At 38.4% G+C, this 23334-nt stretch overlaps 1 protein-coding gene across 5 annotated transcripts in view; it reads left to right on the top strand.

Moving 5' to 3' along the window:
• FRY (FRY microtubule binding protein) overlaps window positions 1-23334 on the top strand; it is a 619856-nt gene that overhangs the window by 553008 nt on the left and 43514 nt on the right. For all 5 annotated transcript variants that reach the window (XM_090273729.1, XM_090273727.1, XM_090273726.1 and 2 more), the window contains one exon: window positions 295-378. In XM_090273729.1, coding sequence (XP_090129855.1) covers window positions 295-378 — 84 coding nt within the window. The remainder of the gene's footprint in view (window positions 1-294; window positions 379-23334) is intronic.

Here is a 23334-nt window from a genome sequence, read left to right as displayed (position 1 = left end):
CAGGAATCAAACCCTCAACCTTTTGTTGTACAGGATGATGCTGAAACCTACTAGCCACTTGGCCAGGGCAAAACTGTATGTTTAAATGAACATCACTGAATCCACTTAAACATATATTTTTATTTCAGATAGTTTATCTTTAACCAGAAAGAATGATTTTCAAAAAGTAATTACAAGTATTTTTTATTTTACTGTGATTAGAAGCTTAATCGATTTTTTCTGACAGACTCAATGATAACACATTCTTAGAACATCACTGAATTTACCTGTGTCTGTATCTCCTTCTGACAATAGTGGCTTGCAAATTGTAAGGCAACATTTGCTGGGGGATCAAGAGATGGAGTAATTACCTGTCAACCAGGGGATTCAGAAGAAAAGGTAAGAATAGCCTTTCAGAATTTATATTTTCCATGCTGTGACATTGTGTGTTGGTTTTGATCCATCCAAGAATCATAGGACTTGAGAAAGAGGCAATATGAGTCATCCATACATCCACATGAAACCAATAGAGTATAAAAGAATAAGGTTCAGGCTAAGCATGACTGTGTATTGATGGGATTTGGGGTGGAGGGGTCTTCTTTTTGGAAAAATAAAGGTAGAAAAATAACTCTTCTTCTGGACATCATTTAACTATAGTAAATATTTTCTAATAATTCTGTTCTTTATTCAGAATATGAAACCAATTTTATTAATTCATCACTAAATCCCTTGGTTCCTTCAATGAAGAGTCTTGTTGACATTTCAGCACTCTATTTTTAATTATTTTTAATTTTCATTTATAGTTGATATATAATAATAAATTAGTTTCAGGTGTACAACTTAATAATGAGACATTTATATAACTTAGGAAGAGACCTCCCCAGTAAACCTAGTACCCATCTGACACCATACACAGATGTTACAATATTATTAACTATATTCCCTATGTTGTACTTTATATCCTTGTGACTGCAACTTCCAATTTCTACTTCTTACTTCCCTCACCTTTTTCACCCAGCCCTCACACCCCTCACATCTGGCAACCATCAATTTGTTCTGTTTATTTGTTTGTTCGGTTTTTTAGATTCCACACATAATACTCTCTACATCTATCCATGTTGTCACAAATGGGAAGATTTAATTTTTTACGAAATCAATATTCCATTGTATGTATGTACCACAACTTTTTTATCCAACCATATATTGATAAAAATGTAGGTTGCTTCCATATCTTGGCTACTGTAAATACTGCTGCAATGAACCTAGGAATGCAAATATCTTTTCAAATTATTGTTTTGAAGTTCTTCAGATGCCCAGAAGTAGGATTGCTATGTCACATGGTAGTTCTATTTTTAATATTTTGCAGAACCTCCATATTGTTTTCCATAGTACCTGCACCAATTCACAATCCCACTGACAATACATGATGGTTCCCTTTTCTGCACATCCCCACCAATACTTGCTGTTTCTTGATTTATTGATGATAGCCATTCTGACAAATGGTGAGGTAATATCTCATTGTAGTTTTAATTTGCATTTCACTGATGATTAGTGATACTGACATCTTTTCACATCTCTGTTTTCTATCTGAATGTCCTCTTTGGAGAAATGCCTATTCAGGCCCTCTGCCCATTTTTTAACTTGGTTGCTCTTTTGGTGTTAAGTTGTACAAGTTACTTATATGTTTTGGATATTAACCCCTTATTGGCTGTATCATTGATGAATATCTTCATCCATTCAGCAGGCTGTCTTTTGTTTTGTTGATGATTTCCTTTGCTGTGCAAAATCTCTTTATTTTGATATCATCCCATTTACTTATTTTACTTTTTGTCTTATTACCTCAGAAGACATATCAAAAAATATTACTAAGAGTCATGTCAAAGAGTTTACAGTACTGCCTGTGTTTTCCTCTCATAATTTTAAGGTTTTGGGTCTTATATTTAAGTTTTTAATCTACTTTGAGTTTATTCTCATATATGGTGTAAGAAAGTGGTCTAGTTTCATTCGTTTGTATGTGTCTCTCCACCTTTCCCAACACCATTTATTGAAGAGATTTCTTTACCCCATTGTATATTCTTGCCTCCTTTGGCATAGTTTAATTAACTGTGTAGGCATGGGTATATTTCTAAGCTCTCAATTCTGTTCCATTGATCACTGTGTCTGTTTTTATGCCAGTACCATGTGGTTGATGGCTATAGCTTTGTACTATAGTTTGATATCAGGTAGAATAATACTCTGACTTTGTTCTTCTTGGTCTTTGGCTATTCAGTATTTGTGGCTCTATATAAATTTTAGGATTCTTTGTTGTAGTTCTGTGAAAAATGCATTAGTATATTGATAGGAATCACATTTAATCTATAGACTGCTCTGGGTAGTATGGACATTTCAACAATGTTAAAGCACAGTATATGCTTCCATTTATTTGTATTTTTCAGTTTATTTCTTCAATGTCTTAATTTTCTGAGGACAGGTCTTTTACCTCCTTCATTACATTTATTCCTAGGTATTTAATTTCTTTGATACAATTCTAAGTGAAATTGTTTTATTTCTCTTTCTGATATTTTGGTATTGTTGTATGCATATGCAACTGATTTGTGAATATTAATTTTGTTTCCTGTACATTACTGAATTAATTTCTTAATGTGTTAGCTTTTTGGTGGAATCTTTAGGGTTCCCTATATAAAGCATCATGACATCTTCAAATGATGGTTTTACTTCTTCCATTCCAATTTGGATGCCTTTTGTTTCTTTTTCTTTTCTGATTGCTGTGGCTAGGACTTTCAATACTATGTTGGAAAAAGTGGTGAAAGTGGACATCCTTGTTTTGTTCATGATCTTAAAAGATTAAATTTTCAGTTTTTCTCTGTTAAGTGGGTTTGTCATACAAAGTCTATTCAGAACATATTCAGCCATGTAATATGAAAAAGAGAACCACACAAAAATTACAACTAAACTACAAAACAAATACTGAATTGTCAGAAAATCAAGCTGTATAGAAGTTTGACAACTAAGGAATTAAAGAAGTCACATTCATTCAAATGGGGAGGAGGGGCAGAGACCCGTAGATGCACAAAGAGGCATGGAGATGCGGAGATGCAGAAGGGGCAGCCCCACACCCACATGTGGTGGATAAAAATCAGAAGGGATACCTCAAAAGTGAGGGGTTCCAGCCCCATACCAGACCACCCAGCCCTGGGTTCCAGTGCCAGAAACATAACTGTAACTTCTGGCTGTAAAAAACAGTGGGGTTAGGGTGGCAGGAGAAACTGCGGGATTCTCAGGAGTCTCCTTTTAAAAGTCTCTCAACGGACTTAGAACTTACACAGATTCACTCCCTCTGGGCTCCAACACTGGGAGAGCACCTGGAAGGGCAACAGTTGCATACAGGGAGAAACTGAATTGTCTGGCCTCGGGGAAACTGCTGGGAGTGAGCGACCTCTCCTACTAAACTCCAGAGACTAGGCAGCAGCATTGTTCCCTTTCTGAGCCCTCTCCCACACAAAGCTACAGAGTGGCAACTCCATATCTGAAACTTCATCAACCTGGTGCAAATAGGTTGTCCTGCCCTGGAGATTACTTAAGGCTCCACTCCATCCAATTTACACGTACACTTTTCTACAATAGACCACACTACTTAGACAGGGAGTCAAAGCAGCTCTACCTAATACATAGAAACAAACACAGGAGGTTACTAAAATGAGGAGACAGAGAAATATGGCCCAGATGAAAGAATAGAACAATACTCCAGAAAAAGAACAAAACAAAATGGAAATAAGCAATCTCTCAGATGCAAAGATTTCAACACTGGTTAGTAAGATGCCCAATGAACTCATTGGGTACTTCAACAGCATAAAAAGGACCCAGGCAGAAATGAACATTACACTAAGTGAAATAAAGAAAAATGTACAGGGAACTAACAGTGGAGTGGATGAAGCTGAGAATCAAATCAATGATTTGGAACATAAGGAAGAATAAAACATTCACTCAGAACAGCAAGAAGAAAAAAGAATCCATAAAAAAACAAGGATAGGCTAAGAGCCTCTGGAACAACTTCAAATGTACCAGCATTGAAATCATAGGAGTGACTTTATGGAAAGATGGTGACAGAGTAAGTAGCAGTGTTGTCTGCCTGCTACTATCGTGGAAAGCTTGAGATATGGACAGGGAGACGAGTGAATACAAATTTCGAACAGCTTCAGTAGGGGATGGAGAGCGAGAGTGGAGTGGAAAAGGGCAGAGGCCCGCCAGCGCTCTCAGGAGGAGTCGCAGGACCCACCAACCCCGCGCTCCTACCAGACCACACCCCAGAGGGGCAGCTGCAGACTGGATCACCGCCCAGAATCTGCTTGGAGATTGCTGCCTACCATGGGCGCTGCGAACAGCGAGTCCCATAGGAAAACAATAGAAAGGTTTCCTTTCCGTGAACCGGCCAGAGGTGTGGGAGGACGGCAAGTGGCCCAGACTGTGAGAAACTGTATGATCTGAATCTGGGTGGAGATCCCCTGGAAAGGCAGGTCTGGGCCAGCGACCCCATGCCCAGGGGTGCACACATTGCAGCGCCACTTAGAGAAGCTGAACCGGTCTGGGAGAGCTGCATTAGAAACATGGTCCCCATCAGACCTCCAGACTAGTGAGCAGGGTGCACAGGCAAACGGGGAGATAGTGAGCGACCCAGACTTTGGGAAGCTGTGTGAACCCAGACTGGTGCTGGTGGCACCACATACCAGGCGCGTGCATCCATCACGGCACCACTGATCAGAAAAAAGTGGAATTGGGCCGGGAAAGCTGCATCAGAAACACGGTCTCGGTCAGGGCTCAAAGCGGGTTAGCAGAGCGTGCAAGTGAATGGAGAGGCACTGCCAGCCAGGAACGGACACAGCTCAGTGCTGCAGCTTGGAACACAGAGACTTCTTGGGAGGAGGAGCAAAGGCAGGATCCAAGGCAGGGCAGCGACCAGGAATATGCTCAATGGCATGCCAACAGAACAGCATTACTAGAGCAGCTTGACGACTGCTGGAGGGTGCCACAGGACAAGTGGGGAGAGATCCAGCGCTGGGGCTCACAGCATAGTTACAGCAGGCCCCTGAGTGAGAGAAAAGCAACCGCAGAAACCAGCCAGAGCTCCTCACAGCCAGCCAACCAGGAAAAAATTTGAAACTCATGGAATTTTGGCCAGGTGTGGTTCCAGAATAAGAAGACTGCACACAAAGGCTGAACTGAGTAAAAACTTTCTTTTTAACTTTAATTTTAATTGAAAGAAGGAAGGAAAAAAAATTTTTGTTTTTTTGTTTGTTTTTTTTTTAAGGAGAAGAAAGACAGGAGGGGAAGGAAAAAAATTATTTTTTGTCTCTTTAAACTATCTCTTTAATCTGTTTCATACCATCCCTCCCTCCCATCCTTCATCTTTAATTGTTGTTTGTTAGTTTTGTTTAGCCTCCCTTTCACACTAAATATATAGCATACAACTACTATATAAATCTAATACTATACATTACCACATTCTTACTTTATCCTGTAATCTTCCCTCTCTTTTTTATTTTTATTTTATTATATTTTTTATTAACATACAATGTAAATATTACTGTCTTGCATTGTCTTGACACTACCTGCTACTATTACTACTCTATCATCCCCCCTCTCAAAAATCATCTATTTCTTCATTTAAAACAACTCTTACCTATTTCTCCTATAATAGAATAGTCCTAAGCTCTCTACATTTATATTAATACTGGCTCATTTGCTACCAATAGTGGGACAGAGGATGGGGGATATTTCTGAGGGTGTGGGTTTCTTGCCTGGGCCGTGTGTTTATGTTTTTAACAGCATCTCCACAAAACAACTCAAGACACGGTGGGCAGAGGGACTCTCAATCAACTAGCCAGACGGAAGGTCTCACCAAAGAGTAACAGAAATATAACCAGACAGCATAAACAAATGACATTAAGGGTATCCCAAGAATGTCAGACTCAGGAGATCAAAGAGACTGCACTGCTGAAACCGCCAGATCTCCTATAAAGAATCTCATACCACAAAGGCGGGAAATCAAAGCAGACAAATTCAAAAAACAAAAACAAACAAGAAGAATCCAACATGGTAAAATGCAGAAACAACCTCCCAATGAAAAGAAAAGAGGAATCCCCAGAAAGAGAGGTAGATGGAGAGACATAACCCAAATGTCAGACATGGAATTCAAAATAATTGTGGTGAAGAAGCTCAATATACTCAACAATCTCAAAAATAACTACGACAACCTCCAAGGAAGTTACCAACAGCTCCAAGAAAATTACAGGGAACTTGTGGAGAACTACTCGAGCATAAAAAAGGACATAGAAATATTAATAAGAATCAGGAAGAAATGAAGAATACAATCTCTTAACTGAAAAACACAGTAGAATCAATCAAAAGCAGGCTAAACAAAGCAGAGGATCAGATCAGTGAATTAGAGGACAATGTAGAAAAAAATTTCCAGCCAATACAACAAAATGAAAAAAGATTGAAAAAGTATGAAGAAGGTCTAAGGGAGTTACAGGACAACATGAGACAAAATAATATCCGGATCAAAGGAAAACAAGAGGGGGAAGAGGAAGAACAAGGAATAGTGGGCCTGATAGGAAGCATAGTCACAGAAAATTTTCCTACCCTGATGACAGGAAGGGTCATGCAGGTCCAGGAAGCACAGAGAGTCCCAATGAAGAGGAACCCCAAAAGACCCACTCCAAGGCACATCATAATTAAAATGGCAACATTCAAAGACAGAGGATTCTAAAAGCAACAAGAGGAAAACCACAAATAACATACAACGAACCTGTGATGAGGCTATCGACCTATTTCTCAACAGAAAGATTACAAGCCAGAAGGGAATGGTCAAAAATATTTCAAGCAATGAAAAACAAAGGCCTACAACCAAGAATACTCTACCCAGCAAGACTCTCATTCAAAATGGAAGGTGAAATAAGGAGTTTCTCAGACAAAGGAAGACTAAAAGAATATGTATCCACCAAACCAGCTTTGCAAGAGATGCTAAAGGGAATGCTTTAAGAAAAAGATGAAAAAAAAGAGAGGGAGAGGAACACAGGTACAAAGGGAAATGAATAAATACCTGTGAATAATAACCTTAAATGTGAATGGATTAAATGCTCCAATTAAAAGACATAGGGTAGCGGAATGGATAAGAAAACAGGACACACATATTTGCTGCCTACAAGAAACACACCTCAAAACAAATGATTTACACAGACTGAAAGTAAAAGGATACAAAAAAGTTTTCCAAGCAAATGGACATAAAAAAAAAAAAAAAAAAAAGCTGGGGTAGCAGTCCTCATATCAGACAAAATGAATTTCAAAGCAAGGGCAATAAAAAGAGGCAAAGAAGGACATTTCATAATACTTAAGGGAACAATCCATCAAGAAGATATAACACTGATAATCATATATGCACCCAACATAGGAGCACCCAAATAAATAAAGAAAATACTAGAAGACCACAAGAAGGAAATTAACAGCAACACACTCATAGTAGGGGACTTTTTAACACTCCATTATCAACAATAGACAGATCTTCAAAGCAAAGAAACACCTAGGATATACAGGCATTGAACAACACACAACCACATGGACTTAACTGATATATATATAGAACATTTCACCCCAAAGAAGCAAAATATACATTCTTTTCAAATGCACATAAGACATTTTCAAAGATAGGCCACATGATAGGACACAAAACAAGATTCAACAAATTCAAGAAAATTGAAATTATATCAAGCATCTTTTCAGACCACAATGTCTTGAAACTAAAAATCAACCTCAAAGAAAAAAATCAAAGATTTCAAACTCATGGAGAATGAATAACATGCTATTAAATAATGAATGGGTTAACAATGACATCAAAGAAGAAATCAAGATATTTCTGGAAACTAATGATAATGAACACACAACAGCCCAGAACCTATAGGACACAGCAAAAGCAATCCTGAGAGGGAAGTTCAGCAATACAGGCATATCTGAAAAGGATAGAAGAATCTCAAATAAAAAATATAACCCTAAAGCTACAAAAACTAGAACAACAACAACAGACAAAGCCTAGGGCAAGAAGAAGGAAGGAAATCATCAAGATCAGAGCAGAATTAAATGACATAGAGACCAAACAAACAATTCAAAAGATCAACAAAACTAGGAGCTGGTTCTTTGAAAAAATAAACAAAATTGACAAGGCTTTCGTCAGGCTCATCAAGAAAAAAGTAAGAAGACCCAAATAAACAGAATCAGAAATGAAAAAGGAGAAATCATGACTGATACCACAGAAATACAAAGGATTGTAAGAAATTACTACAAACAACTGTATGGCAAGAAATTTGACAACCTAGAAGAAATGGACAAATTTATAAAAACATATAACTTTCCAAAACTGAATCAAGAAGAAGTAGAAAGTCTCAATAGACCAATGACAAAGAAGGAAATTGAAACAGTAATCAAAAATCTCCCTGCACACAAAAACCCTGGACCGGATGACTTCACAGGAGAATTTTACAAAACATTTAAGGAAGAACTAACTCCTACCCTCCTCAAACTATTCCAAAAAATCCAAAAAGAGGGAAAAATTCCAAACTCTTTCTATGAAGCCAGTATTACTGTAATCCCAAAACCAGGTCAAGACACAACAAAGAAAGAAAACTACAGGCCAATATCATTGATGAACATAGATGCTAAAATCTTCAATAAAACATTGGCAAACAGGATGCAGCAATACATCAAAAAGATCAAGCCCTGGATGCTGTGGCTCAGTGGATTGAGCATCAGCCTGCGAGCCAAGTGTCACTGGTTTGATTCCCAGTCAGGGCACATTACTAGGTTGCATATCAGGTCCCCAGTTAGGGGCGTGAGTGAGAGGCAACCACACAGTCATGTTTCTCTCCCTCTCTTTCTCCTTTCCCCTCTCTCTAAAAATAAAATAAAGCAAACAAAAAAACAAATAATTATAACAAAAAAAAAAAAAAAAAAAGATCATACACCACAATCAAGTGGGATTCATCCCAGGCATGCAAGGATGCTTTAATATTCACAAATCAATAAATATAATACATCACCTAAACAGAATGAAAGACAAAAATCACATGATCATATCAATAGATGCAGAAAAAGCATTTGATAAAGTACAACACCCATTTATGATGAAAACACTCAACAGAATGGGAATAGAGGGAGCATACCTTAACATAATTAAGGCTAAATATGAGAAACCTGAAGCCAACATCATACTCAATGGACAAAAACTGAAAGCATTCCCACTGAAATCAGGAATTAGACAAGGCTGTCCACTCTCTACACTCCTATTCAGCATAGTGTTAGAAGTCCTAACCACAGCAATCAGACAAGAAAAAGAAATAAAAGGCATCCAAATTGGGAAAGAAGAAGTTAAACTATTATATGCAGATGACATGATAGTATACATAGAAAACCCTATAAACTCCACTAAAAAACTACTCAATAAAATAAGCAAATTTGGCAAAATAACAGGGTACAAAATAAATATACAGAAATCTAAGGCATTTCTGTATGCCAACAATAAAATATCAGAGACAGAAACAAAAAAGAAAATACCATTTACTATAGCAACAAGAAAAATAAAGTACCTAGGAATAAACTTAACCAAAGAGATAAGAGACCTGTACTCTGAAAATTACATAACATTGAAGAAAGAAATTAAGGAAGATACAAATAAATGGAAGCAAATACCATGTTCTTGGATGGGAAGAATCAACATCATCAAAATGGCCATACGACCCAAAGCAATTTACAGATTCAATGCAATCCTTATTAAAACACCAATGACATATTACACCGACCTAGAACAAATACTTCAAAAGTTCATATGGAACCAAAAAAGACCCCGAATAGCAAAAGCAGTCTTGAAACAGAAGAACACAGCGGGAGGAATCACGATACCAGACATCAAACAATACTACAAAGCCACAGTGATCAAAACATTCTGGTACTGACATAAGAACAGACATATAGATCAATGGAACAGAATAGAGAGCCCAGAAATAAATTGAGGAACATACAGTCAACTAATCTTTGATAAAGAAGGAAGGAGCATAAAATGGAGTGAGAAGAGCCTCTTCAACAAATGGTGCTGGGAGAACTGGACAGAGACGTGCAAAAAAATGAAACTAGACCACCAACTTACACCATACATGAGAATAAACTCAAGATGGATCAAAGACTTAAATGTAAGCCGTGACACCCTAAAAGTCCTAGAGGAAAACATAGCCAGGAAAATTTCAGATATCCCATGTAACAATATTTTCACGGATACATCTCCTAAGGCAAGAGAAATAAAGGAAAAAATAGACAAATGGGACTACATCAAACTAAAGAGTTTTTGCTTGGCAAAAGAAAATATCAGAAAGATGGAAAGAAAACCAACCATATGGGAAAACATATTTGCCCATAATATCTCAGACAAGGGACTGATCTCCAAAATATATAAAGAGCTTATATGACTCAACATCAAGAAAACAGATAACCCAATTTAAAAAATTGGCAAAGGAACTGAACAAACACTTCTCCGAAGAGGACATACAGAAGGTCCATAGACACATGAAAAAATGCTCAACATCACTAGCCATTAGGGAGATGCAAATAAAAACCACGATGAGATGCCACTTTACACCTGTCATAATGGCCATCATCTACAAATCAATAAATAACAAGTGCTGGAGAGGATGTGGAGAAAGAGGAACCCTACTGCACTGTTGGTGGGAATGCAGACTGGTGCAGCCACTATGGAAAACAGTATGGAATTACCTCAAAAAGCTAAAAATGGAACTGCCTTTTGAACCAGCTATTCCACTGCTAGGATTATACCTGAGAAATCCTAAAAGCCTAATTCAAAAGAACTTATGCACCCCTATGTTCATAGCAGCACTGTTTACAATTGCTAAGTGCTGGAAACAGCCTAAGTGCCCATATGTAGATGAGTGGGTCAAAAAGCTGTGGTACATTTACACAATGGAATACTATGCAGCAGAGAGAAAGAAGGAACTCCTGCCATTTGCGACAACATGGATGGAACTAGAGAGAATTATGCTTAGTGAAATAAGCCAGGCAAAGAAAGGAAAATACCATATGATATCACCTAATACAAGAGACTAAAGAACAACATAAACAAATGAACTAAATAGAACAAGGAGCAGAATAGCAGTCAATAGCAGGGGTTTAGTCAAGGAACGTGTATAAATGACTCATGGACATGGACAATGGGGAGGGATATTGTGGGAGAAGGGGTGGACTGGGGGAGAGCAATGGGGAAAAAATGGGACAACTGTAATTCAAAAACCAAAAATAAAATTAAAAAAGAAATAAAAGGAAATCATAGGAGTGCTAGAAAAAGAAAAAGAACAAGAAATTATCTGAAAAAATTATGAAAGAAAACTTTGCTAATTTCGTGAGGTAAATAGACATGCAAGTCCAGTAAGCACAGAGAGTCCCAAACAAGCTAGACCCAAAGAGAACCACATCAAGACATATCATTATTAAAATGCCAAAAGTCAAAGATAAAGAGATAATCTTAAAAGCAGCAAGAGAAAAGATGAAGCTGCTAATCACCAGTTCCCAATAACTGCAGCCTTCTGAATCATCCAAATAGTTTCCACGGAGAAATGTTCAAGCTAAACACAATTTAATGCAAATTTGTTGCTCTACTTGCTCAGTCATTTTGTATGTGATGGCAAAATAGTACATATGCTCACTCAGCAGCTTCTACTATCCCCACTGACTAGTACAGTGAAATCGTAATTATTCATACATGCACATTCCAGTCCACTCTCCTTGGCTGCCAGATTACACCAGTGTCACGCAAACCATTCTTGTTATATTAACAATAGCTGTATTTTTTTTTTTTTGGACTGACCTTTATGTTATGGTGTGGTATGTTCCCACTATCCCCACTTCGCTGACAATTTTTATCAAAATGGATGCTGGACTTTGCCAAATGCTTTTCTGCATCTATTAATATGATTATGTGATTTTTATTCTTTATTTTTTTATGTGATGTATTATGTTAATTAATTTGCAAGTATTGAAACAATTTTGCATCCCAGGAATAAATCCCATTTGACCATGTTGTATGATCTTTTTAATGTATTGCTGAATTTGATTTGCTAGTATTTTATTGAATTTGCATCTATGCTCATTATGGATGTTAACTTTCATTTTCTTTTTGTGTAGTATCTTTGTCTGAGTTTGGTATTGGGGTAATGCTGGCCTCATAAAATGTGAATACAAGGCTTCCATCCTCCTCAATTTTTTTGGATAGTTTAAGGATAAGTATTAATTTGTCCTTGAATGCTTGGTAGAATTCACCTGTGAAACCATCTGGTCCAGAGCTTTGCTTGTTCTGTTTCGATTAATAACTCAATTTTATTTGCAGTTGTTGGTCTGTTCATATTTTTTTCTTCCCGATTCAGCCTTGGAAAATTGTATGTGCCTAGGAATTTTTCCATTTCTTCCAGGTTGACCAATTTGTTGGAATATAATCTTTCATAGTATTTCTATGAGGTTAGTTGTCACTTCTCTTTCATTACTGATTTTATTTATTTGGGTCTTCTCTTTTTTTCTACATTAGAAAAAGGTTTATCAATTTTGGTTATCTTTTCAAAGAACCAAATATTGGCTTCTTAATTTTTTCTATTTTTTTTTTACTTTATTTCATTGAATTCTTTTCTGATCTTTATAATTTTCTTGCCTCTTTGTACTTTGTTTTGTTCTTCTTTTTCTAGTTCCTTTAGGTGTAAGGTTACATTGTTTGAGATTTCTTGTTTCTTCAGGTAGGCCTTCCTTGCTTTCACTGTGTCCCAAAGATTTTGGGTCATTGTGTTTTCATTTTCATTTGTCTCACAATATCTTTTTATTTCTTTTTTGATACTATTGTGAAGCCATTCATTGTTTAGTAGCATGTTACTTAGCCTCCATGTTTTGTGTGCTTTTTTCTTTTCATCTTGTAATTGACTTCGTTTCATACCATTGTAACTGGAGAAGATACTTAGTATGATTGAAATCCTCTTAAATTTATCAAGATTTTTTTGTGGCCTAACATGAAGTCTATCCTGGAAAATGTTCCATGTGTACTTGAAAAGAATGAATATTCTGCTCCGTGGGGTGAAATGTTCTAAAAATATGAAGTCCATCTGGACTAATGTGTCTCTTAAGACCACTGTTTTCTTGTTGTTTTTTCTGTTTGGAAGACCTAGACAGTGATGTCAATGGGGTGTGTTAAAGTCCCCTACTGTGACTGTATTATTGTCAATCTCTTCCTTTATGTACATCAATATTTAATTTATTTATTTAGATGCTCCTGTGTTGATGTATAGATGTTTACAAGGGTTTATCCTCCTACTGCATTAATCCCTTTATCACTGTGAAATCCCCTTCTTTGTCTTTTGTTACATCCCTTGTTTTAAAGTCTCCTTTGTCCGACTTAAGTGTTGCTATCCCTACTTTTCTTCATTTCTATTTGCATAAAATGTCTTTTTGTAGGCAACATACATATGTGTCTTGTTTTCTTATTCATTCAGCTATTCTATATCTTTTGATTGGAGCATTTGGTCCATTTAGATTTAAAGTAATTATTGATAGGGATGTAATTATTGCCATTGTATTCATTTTTTAATAATTTTTTATAGTTTTTGTCTGTTCCTTATTCTCTTGCTCACTTCTCTTGTATGTTAATGGATTTTTATAGTCTGAAGTTTTTATTCCTTTCTCTTTATTTCATGTATAGCTCTTGCAGGTTTTTGGTTTGGTTACCATGTGCTTCATGTATAGTAAGCAAAATTTTAGAGCAGTCTATTCTGAGTTGATCATTGCTTAAGTGCAAACACATTCGAAAATCACTGCAATTTTTACTCCTTCCATGTTTATGTTTTTGTCATTTTTTTAATTTCTTTTGTGTATATTTGTGTGTCCCTTAATTTATTGTTGTAATTACAAATGGTCTTTTGTTTTGTCTTTTAACCTCTGTAACAGCTTCATAGTTGCCTGATCCATTGCTTTTACTGTTTGCCTTTGTCAGTAATATTTTTTTCCTGTATTTTCTTGTTTATATTTTTTGATCATTTCTTTTCTGCTTAAAAAGGTCCCTTTAACATTTCTTGTAATACTGGGTTAGTGGTGACAAACTCCTTTAGCTTTTTCTTGTTTGGAAGCTCTTTATCTCTCCTTCTGTTTTAAATGATAGCTTTGCCAGGTAGAGTAATCTTGGTTATAGGTCCTTTCTTTTCATAATTTTGAATACTTCATGCCAGTCCTTTCCAGTCAGGAAAATTTCTATTAAGAAATTAGCTGATGGTCTTATGCAGTTGCCTTGTAGGTAACTAACTGCTTTTCTCTTGCTGCCTTTAAGATTTTCTCTTTGTCTTTAACTTTTGCCATTTTAATTATGATGTGTCTTTGTGTGGGCGTCTTTGGACTCATCTTGTTTGGGACTCTGCAGTTCTTGGACTTGTGTGTCTACTTCCTTCACCAGGTAGGGACACTCTCTGTCATTATTTCTTCAAATAGATTTTCAATTTCTTACTCTTTCTTTTCTCCTTATAGGACACCTATGATGCAATATTGATACACTTGATGTTGTCCCAGAGGTTTCTTAAACTAGCCTCATTTTTTTCTTTTTTCCTTCTGTTGTTCTGATTGAGTGTTTTTTATTACCTTGTCTTTCACATCACTGATTTTATCGTCAGCTTAATCTACTTTACTGTTGTTTCCCTCTAATGTATCCTCATTTTAGTTACTTTATGTATTTCTGATTAGTTCTTTCTATGTTTTCTGTTGACATCACACCTAGGTTTGGCTTCCCGCCCCTCAAAAGCCAATATACAAGAAACTGGCTGATGAAAGGAAAAGTCGGTTTATTTAAGAACCAGAAGCCTGAGATGATGGGATACTCTTGTCAAAAAGACCATCCTAACATTTCGGCAGGCAGGGGTTTTGAAGAATGGGGAAGGGAGAAGAAGCAGAACAAAGGATACGGGAAGGGGTTGTGAGCTATTATTGAGGGTGCCATGTGCAAGTCAGCACAGTCTGCTCCCGTAACTATCTTGAAGTCAGTCAAGCAATGGTCTGGTTTTCATCAGTCAGAGGTGAGCAAATCTCCTGGAGCCAAAATACTTTAAGGCTGGAGTCTGCATCATTTGAAGTTAGCTCCTAGGATCCTTTAAGCAAATAGACTGTTTATCCATACCTACATGTGAATTTATAAGTCATCATTTACAGAAACAATGCTTTAAAAATGGTGGGTGGGTTACACTATCTCGTATTTTATGTTTTCTATCTCTTTGGGATTTTTTTGTTTGTTTGTTTAAGTATAGTTTATTGATTATGTTGTTACAGTAGTTCCAATTTGCTCCCCTCTGCCCAGTACACCCCTTCCCTCCAGCAATCCCACCCCCTTAGTTTATGTCCGTGGGTCGGATATATAAGTTCTTTGGCTTCACCCTTTTTTATATTATTCTTAACTTGCCCCTGTACCAACAGATTATGCTTCTTAATCCCTGCACCATTTCCCCATGTCTCCCCCTCCCCTCTCCCACCTGATAACCCTCCAAATGATCCCGATACCTATGATTCTGTTCCTGTTCTGGTTTGCTTAGTTGGATTTTGTTTTTACTTTTTAGATTCAGTTGTTGATAGTAGTGAGTTCATTGTCATTTTAGTGTTCATAGTTTTGATCTTCTTTTTCTTAAGTAAGTCCCTTTGACATTTCATATAATAATGGCTTGGTGATGATGAACTCCTTTAGTGTCACCTTGTCTGGGAAGCACTTCATCTGCCCTTCCATTCCAAGTGATAACTTCGCTGGATAGAGTAATCCTGGTTTCAGGTTGCCTTTCATCACATTGAATACTGTTTGCCAGTCCCTTCTTGCCTGCAAAGTTTCCTCTGAGAAATCAGCTGATAGTCCTATAGGCACCCGCTGTAGGCAACTCTCCACCTCTCTCTTGCTGCCCCCAGGACTCAGTCTTTATCTTTTACCTTTGGCATCTCAGTCATGATGAGTCCTGGTGTGGTCCCCTCTGGGTCCAGCATGCCCAGGACCCTCCATGCTTCACAGAGCTGGATGTCCATCTCCTTCGCAAAATTTGGAAAGTTTTCCTCATTGTTTTTCAATACTTGTTTCCTCATTCTGCTCTGGTTTACTGTTTTTTTCTTCCTATGTTCCAAATCATTGATTTGAACCCCAGTTTCCTTCCCTTCATCATTGGTTTTGTGTGGATTTTCCTTCATTTCACTTAGCATAGCCTTCACTTCTTCTCTTATGCATTTGCTGTACTCAAGCATATCTGTCAAGCCTGTGAGCATCTTTATCACCAGTGTTTTGAATTCTGCATCTGTTAGGTTGTCTTTCTCCTCATCTGTGAAGTTGGCTATCTCCTTGTCGCTTAGTTCTCCCACTGGACCCTTGATCTGTTCGCCTTTTGGGCCATACTTCTGTCTCCTCATTCTGACAGGCTCCTGTGTTTGTTTGCCTCTGTGTCCCAGGTAGAGCTGTCACTCCTGTTACATTTAAGGGGCGGAGCCTTAGGGGTTCATCAGTACAGGGCAACCTGTTTCACCACATTGTGGTGCTGTATGTGGGGGAGGGGTCCGAGAGGGAACAATGCTACCTGCCCAGCACTCGCCCCTTTTTCAGGCATTTCTCCCACTTTCGCACCAGACTGGCACTCCTCTAGCTGCTGCCCTGGCCATCGTTCCCAGAGTGGGTGGGTCTGTGGACGTTCTAGGACCATCGGGGCCCTTTAAACAAGCAGACTCTGCTGAGACCAGCAGTTTCTGCCTTCGCCCCAACCCCCACTGGTCTGCACAGTCAGAAGCAATGAGGCTTGATTTTCCCTGGTTCTGGGACCATGAGCTGCGAGGTCCAGTGAGGAGCTGAGAAAGTTCCCCAGGTGTCACTCCTGACTTTTTTAAATGTGTGACTGTGCTTTCTGCCAGCCTGCCCCTGCCGCCACCGCTGCTGCCACCAGCACACCACATCCTCTCTGCCCGGGCTCCGCCCCTCCTACCTATCTGGATAAGTATTTCTTTTTTATATCTTTGTTTGCTGGACTTCCATGCAGTTTGATTTTCTGGAACTTCTGATTGTTTCTAGTTTTGAGGTAGTTGTATTCCTTCTTAGTTGTGGAGGGAGATGCAGGGTGTCTGTCTATGCCTCCATCTTGGCTTAAAGTCCTCTATCTCTTTGTTCAAGTTCTGAGTTCATCTTTTCTTCCCCTATGTTCATTGAACATCCTTATAACCAGTTTTCTTATCTCCATATCTGGTAGATTGTTTGTCTCCATTTCATTTAGTTCTTTTTTATTGAGTTTCTTTCCTGTTTAATCATTTTGACAAGTTTCTTTGTCTCGTCACTTTGGCCACCTCCCTGTGTTTATTCCTATGTATTAGGAAAAGCTACTGTACCTCCCAGGCTTGACAGAGTATCTTTATGTAGTTGGTTCCTGTTGGGCCCAGTGGCACAGTCTCCCTAAACTGGGTGCTACAGTGGTATTCCTTGTGAGTAAATGTATGCTTTCCTGTTGTACTTGATCCTTGATTTCAGTTGGCACATCAGAGGGTGTAATTGACCCTCAGTCTGACTGGCTATGAGGGCTAACCCCTTAGAACAGGAGTCACTAAAGCCAGGCTTTGGTGCCTGCTGTGTTTGCCCTTCAGGTGTGTTGTTTGTGAAGCTGGTTGGGTGGTGCTCTGTTGTCTTCTGAAGCCAGCCACCAGGTGTTTTGGGGTTTGGCGCTGCCTGGGAGGATCTCGAACAGGCCGAGTTCTGCCACTGCTTGTGCCTGGCTTGGGCTACCTGGTAGGAGCTACAAAGAGATCTGCAGTTGGTTGCCACTAATGCTGGACTTGAAGGCATTTGAGAGAGGCTATGCTTTGAACCAAGGCCAGCTGCCACTTGTGCTGGACTTTAGACCCTCTGTTTAGCACCACAATGTGTGCTAAGACCAGTCGACACTCATGCAAGTCTTGTGACCATTTAATTGAACCTACGTTCAAGCCAAGGCTGCCTGCCCCTTATGCCAAACTTGTGACCAGTCATCTCTTGTGCCAGGCTTATAACCACTTAGCAAGAGGTACAGAGCATGCCATGGCATCCACTGCTTGTTTGGGGTTTTTGGACCTTTGAGAGATTTTGGGTAAGTCCACACTGTATGCCAAAGTAGGTTGCTTGAGTAAAAAAGAACCTGACAGAGCTCTGTGCCAGGTGCACAAGTTGGGTGCGGCAGGTGCATGATGTTAGCCAGGTTAATGGAAATCTCAGATTTAGCAACCTCCTGTGCCCAGTCAGCTGGGTGGGGAGAAAATGCAACAGAGAGCAATGGCATCTGCCAGCACTTCTGGCTACAGGGAAAGCTGTCTCGACCTCTACCCTTCTAGTTATCCCCCTGAAGTTAGTCCTGTAGGTCCCTGATACTTTTTGAGCTGCTGCCCCTGTGCTGAAGCTCAGAGCAAGTAAGTTTGTGAACAAGTGAATCTGTGTGTGGGCCCTTCAAGAGAAGAACGTTGGTCTTCAGGCAGGCCCTCCATCTTACTCAGATGGGACCCCTGATGGTTTTTCACATTCAGATGTTATGGGGACTCCTCTTCCCAGCTCTGAAGCCCTGGACTGAGAGGCCTCATGTGGGACTTGGACCTCTCTCTTCTCAGGGGAAACCTCCACAGCCAAGATATCCCTCCTGATCTTAACTCCCACGCATGGGTATAGGATCTGTTACCTCTCAACATGACTTCTTCCTTATATCCTCAGTTATAGAAATTCTGTTTAGTTAGTCTTGAGGTTGTTCTCAGCCATGGTTGTTCTATAATTTAGTTGTTATTTTAATGTGGTCATGGGAGGAGACAAACACAGTGTTTACCTACATCCACCATTTTGACCAGAAGTCCTTAGACCCTCTCTTTTCTTCTTTTTAGAGTTTATTTATTTGTTCATTTGTATGTTACAACTCTGTTAGCATTAGAATAAAGGTTTGAAAACACAAAAGTGGAAAGAAAAGCTAATGTTTTTTGAGCACTGTGCATATATAATCTCATTTGACCTTTTACAACCCTTTGAAGGATTTTTTTGATTTTGAAGAGAGCTGTAGCTGAAAGGCTAACTCCAAAGGCCATTTTATTTCCCTTTGTATATACTTTCTCTAACTTAGTTTTGAAGGCAAAATATGTGCAGGAGAAAGCTAGAGAATAACTTCTAGCCTATGTCTAAATGTCTAATTTGGTTTTAGGAATCTGCATAAAACACCCATGAATGATGAGAGTGGTACTTGTTAGGAAAAGATCAACAGAAGGGGAAATTCTGAGTCTGCTGTTTCCATTGTCTTTTGCACAACCAACCAGGCTTTTATCTCATTGTTAGTATTAGCTCAGTGTTCCATAATGTCCTTGAGTGGCTCATGGACACCTGGTGACCAGAGAACTCACACAATGAACAAATGCCCCAAAGAAGATGTTTTTAGTCCTTTGTTTGTGATAATTCCAGGGTGTGAAGCTGGTCTGGAAGGCAAACTGTGCCCCACCTAAAGAGAGAGGTTGGCTCTTCTAGTAAGTCAGTCAAGGCTGGGTGGTTAGTTTAGATCACCTGGATACTTTATTAAATACTCTGTTCTAATTAGTAGACCCTGGAAATAGTTTTGCCATTGGCTATGCAGCTTAAACCATTCACTGTCTACACAAGCCTTAACTGAAAAACTGCTGAACTTGAGGTATGGCTAGGCATAGTAGGGTGTGTAAAAATTAGGTAGACTTGGTTCCCATCACAGTAACACTCACTACAAGGCTGAAGTTGGCTATAAGAGCAAATTGGGGTAAATCTTTACACACTAAAGGTATGCCTTGAGAATAAATTATGGTGTCACTCCATTTCATGATCTTTATGACCAGAAGTGGTGGAGATACTATTTTGTTTTTTAGAGATACCATTTGGCTTCTAACCCAAAGCAAAAAACCCAACTAATGTTTGACCTCAGATCACTGCTTACTCTCAAGTGATTCTCTCCAAATATTTTCTTGCAGTCAGATTCTCTGCCTTCTGGGATAGTTTGATGTTGCCAACTATTCTGAGCAACTTTTGCATGGGGACAAGTGAAATGGGATAGGAAGTGAAGTTATAACTTGAAGAATTTATGTAATCTGGATGTAAATTGCAAAGTAAACATGTCAATAATTATTACACGTATGTATCCTATTTCAGAGAAGTACATGCTCTTCAAGGATTAGTAACTACCTCACTAAACCCAGCAAAGTCAGTTCTCAAACAGTTAGAGCTATCAGCGTGGCAGAAATGGTGGCAGCATACAAATAGGTACACAAAATCTTCTCACCCCCGAGCCCTACCCACTCTGGTCTGGACTTTGCCAGAAGCTAATTTTTATTTATTCCTAATAGATAACATAAGTAAGAAATTGCTTCTGAATTGTTTGTAGAAGAGAATACAAATCTTGGCTAGGTATTGAGTATTAGCTTTTCAATTTCTCTTCATTTTTAATATGAAGTTGTAGAAATTAAATTAATGAATAAAGGGTTACACTGGGGGCCTACAAGCTGTAACCAGTTCATGGACATGTTTTATTATGCTTACACCATGTTTTTTAATTGATCTGATGTTCAAAAATTAAAACTGTTTACACATACACAATGTATCTGGTGTCTCTTAAAAGGAAGAGCTAGCAACACTGGGCCTGCCTTGCTAAGTGGCAGCAATGAGTTCATCTGATTGCTGTGGTCTGTTCTTCACAGTTTCTGCTACAAATTGAGTTCCTAACACTGAAGAGCCTTGGACTATTGTTTTTCTTGTAACAGAGAAATGTGCCTCTGTTCCTAAGTCCAGAACAGGGAAGCAAAAGCTAGAGAGAAGGCTGTGCATGTCAAGAATGGCCATCTGGTATCACCCATTGAGAAAGTGTTACTTTTTGCCTCTCTGAAAAAACACCTCTATGTACGTGAGACTGAAGTGCAGCGTGCTGCCCATGTTCGCTCAGGGGTGTGTTAGGAAATTCTCAATGCATGTACAGAACAGCATTTCTTAAAAAGTGTCTTTAAAAAGTGTTTCTAATACTTGCAAACTTTTTTAATTAAAGTACAGTTTCCATACAATACTATATTAGTTTCAGATGTACAACATAGTGATTCAACATTTATATACCTTATGATGTGCTCACCACTCTAAGTCTATAGTCTTCTGTCATCATGCAAGTTATCATGCTGTTATTGATTATATTCCCCTTCACCATTTGCATGCATCACTCCACCCCCACCCCTCCCTTGGCAACCATCAGTTTGATCTTTGTTTCTATGAGACTGTTTTTGTTTGTTTTGTTTGTTCATTTGTTTTGATTTTTTTAATGCCACATATAACTGAAATCATGTGATATTTGTCTTTGTCTGATTCATTTTACTTAACATAATACCCTCTATATCCATCCATGTTATTGCAAATGGCAGGATTTCATTCCTTTTTATTGATGAGAATTGTTCCATTGTGTATGTGTGTATATATATATATATATACACACACACATCTTCTTTATCCATTTATTTATTAGTAAGCACCTAGGTTTCTTCCATATCTTGGCTATTGTAAATAATGCTGCAGTGAACATGGGGTTCATGTAATTTTTCAAATACGTGTTCATTTTCTTTAGATATGTACCCAGAAGTGAAATTGCTGGATTGTATGGTAGTACTATTTTTGGTTTGGGGGGCAACCTTCATATTGTTTTCCATAGGGACTGAACCAATTTGCAGTCCAACCAACATTGCATAAGGGTTCCCTTTTCTCCACATCCTCCCCAACACTTCTTGTTTATTGATTTATTGATGATAGCCATTCTGACAGGTGTGAGATGATATCTCATTGTGTTTTTGATCTCCATTTCCCTGATGATTAGTGATGGTGAGCATCTTTTTGAATGTCTGTTGGCCCTCTGTACCTAAGCCCCCAAAACAGGAAAGTGAAGGCAAATAGAGGCAAATACATGGCCAATATATTTGGAGGAATGTCTCTTTGTGTTTTATACCCATTTCTTAATTGAACTGGGTTTTTTGTTGTTGTTGTTGTTGTTGTTACTGAGTTGTATGAGTTCCTCATATATTTTGTTTCGGGGGATTTAAAAAAATTTTTTTTTCATTTATTGGTTTTAGAGAGAAAGAAAGAAACACTGATTTGTTGTTCCACCCACCTATGCATTCATTGGCTGATTCATTAACCACAGATCAAACCCACAACCTTGGCATATCGGGACGATGCTCTAACCAACTGAGCTACCCAGCCAGGGCAAGTTTTTTGGTTGTTTTAAATTTTTTTATTTTTTTCAGTTACTGTTGACATTCACTATAATACTAGATTTGGGTGTACAGCTTTGTGTTTATACATTTATATAACTTAGTAGATGCTTCAGCATGATAAGTTTAGTACATACCTACCACCATACATATTTATCACAATATTATTGACTATATTACCAGAGCTGTACTTTACATTCCCATGACTAATTTTGTAATTGCCAATTTGCACTTCTTAATTCCTTCCCCTTATTCACCCATCCCCCCCAACCTCCTTCCCATCTTGAAACCATCAATTCATTCTCTGTATAAGTTTCTCGTTCTTTATTTTCCTTTATTTAGGTTTTTAGATTTCACATAGAAGTGAAATCATGTTGTATTTGTCTTTGTCTGACTTATTTCACTTAGCATAATACCTTCTTGTTCCCTCCATGTTATCACAAATGGTAAGATTTCATTCTTTTATGGCCTAGTAATATTCCACTGTATATATGTACCACTTCTTTTTTTGTTTTTTTTTTTGTTTTCTTTTTTTTAAGGAGTAAAGCACTTTAATAGATATCTTACACTGGTTTGCCCTTGTGACTTTCTTTTTTTTTTTTTTCAGCTTTTCTTTATTGATTATATTGTTACAATAGTTTCAATTTTCTCCCCTTTACTCCCCTCCACCCAGCATCTCCCTCCCCCGGCAACCCCCCCCCACAAGTCCATACCGATGGTTCGTAAAAAATAACTATCCCTCCCTCTCAGATATTAAGACCCTTTGTAATCTTGTAAAGGACAATGGGCGAAGGTCTCAAGGTCCTCTAGCTGCTTCAAGCTGGACATGGTCGTCGTCCTACCCACCCTTGGGTCCAGAAATCCCTAATAATAGTGGGGGTGTGGAGGGGAGGGTGGCCTTCCCACATGGGGAAGGATTGTGCAGACTCCAGGTCAGTTGGCTCTCCCCGGACAACGGCATGCTTGGTTTAACAGGCTGGCATCCTTGTTGTGTTCTGGGGGCAACAGATTTGGCGAAAAGGG

The sequence above is a fragment of the Furipterus horrens genome, unplaced genomic scaffold (assembly GCF_987537825.1).
Source record: "Furipterus horrens unplaced genomic scaffold, mFurHor1.1.pri manual_scaffold_4, whole genome shotgun sequence".
NCBI lineage: Eukaryota > Metazoa > Chordata > Mammalia > Chiroptera > Furipteridae > Furipterus > Furipterus horrens.
The sequence above is the reverse complement of the archived record's forward strand: the minus strand, read 5'-3'. Positions and strand labels throughout refer to the sequence as shown.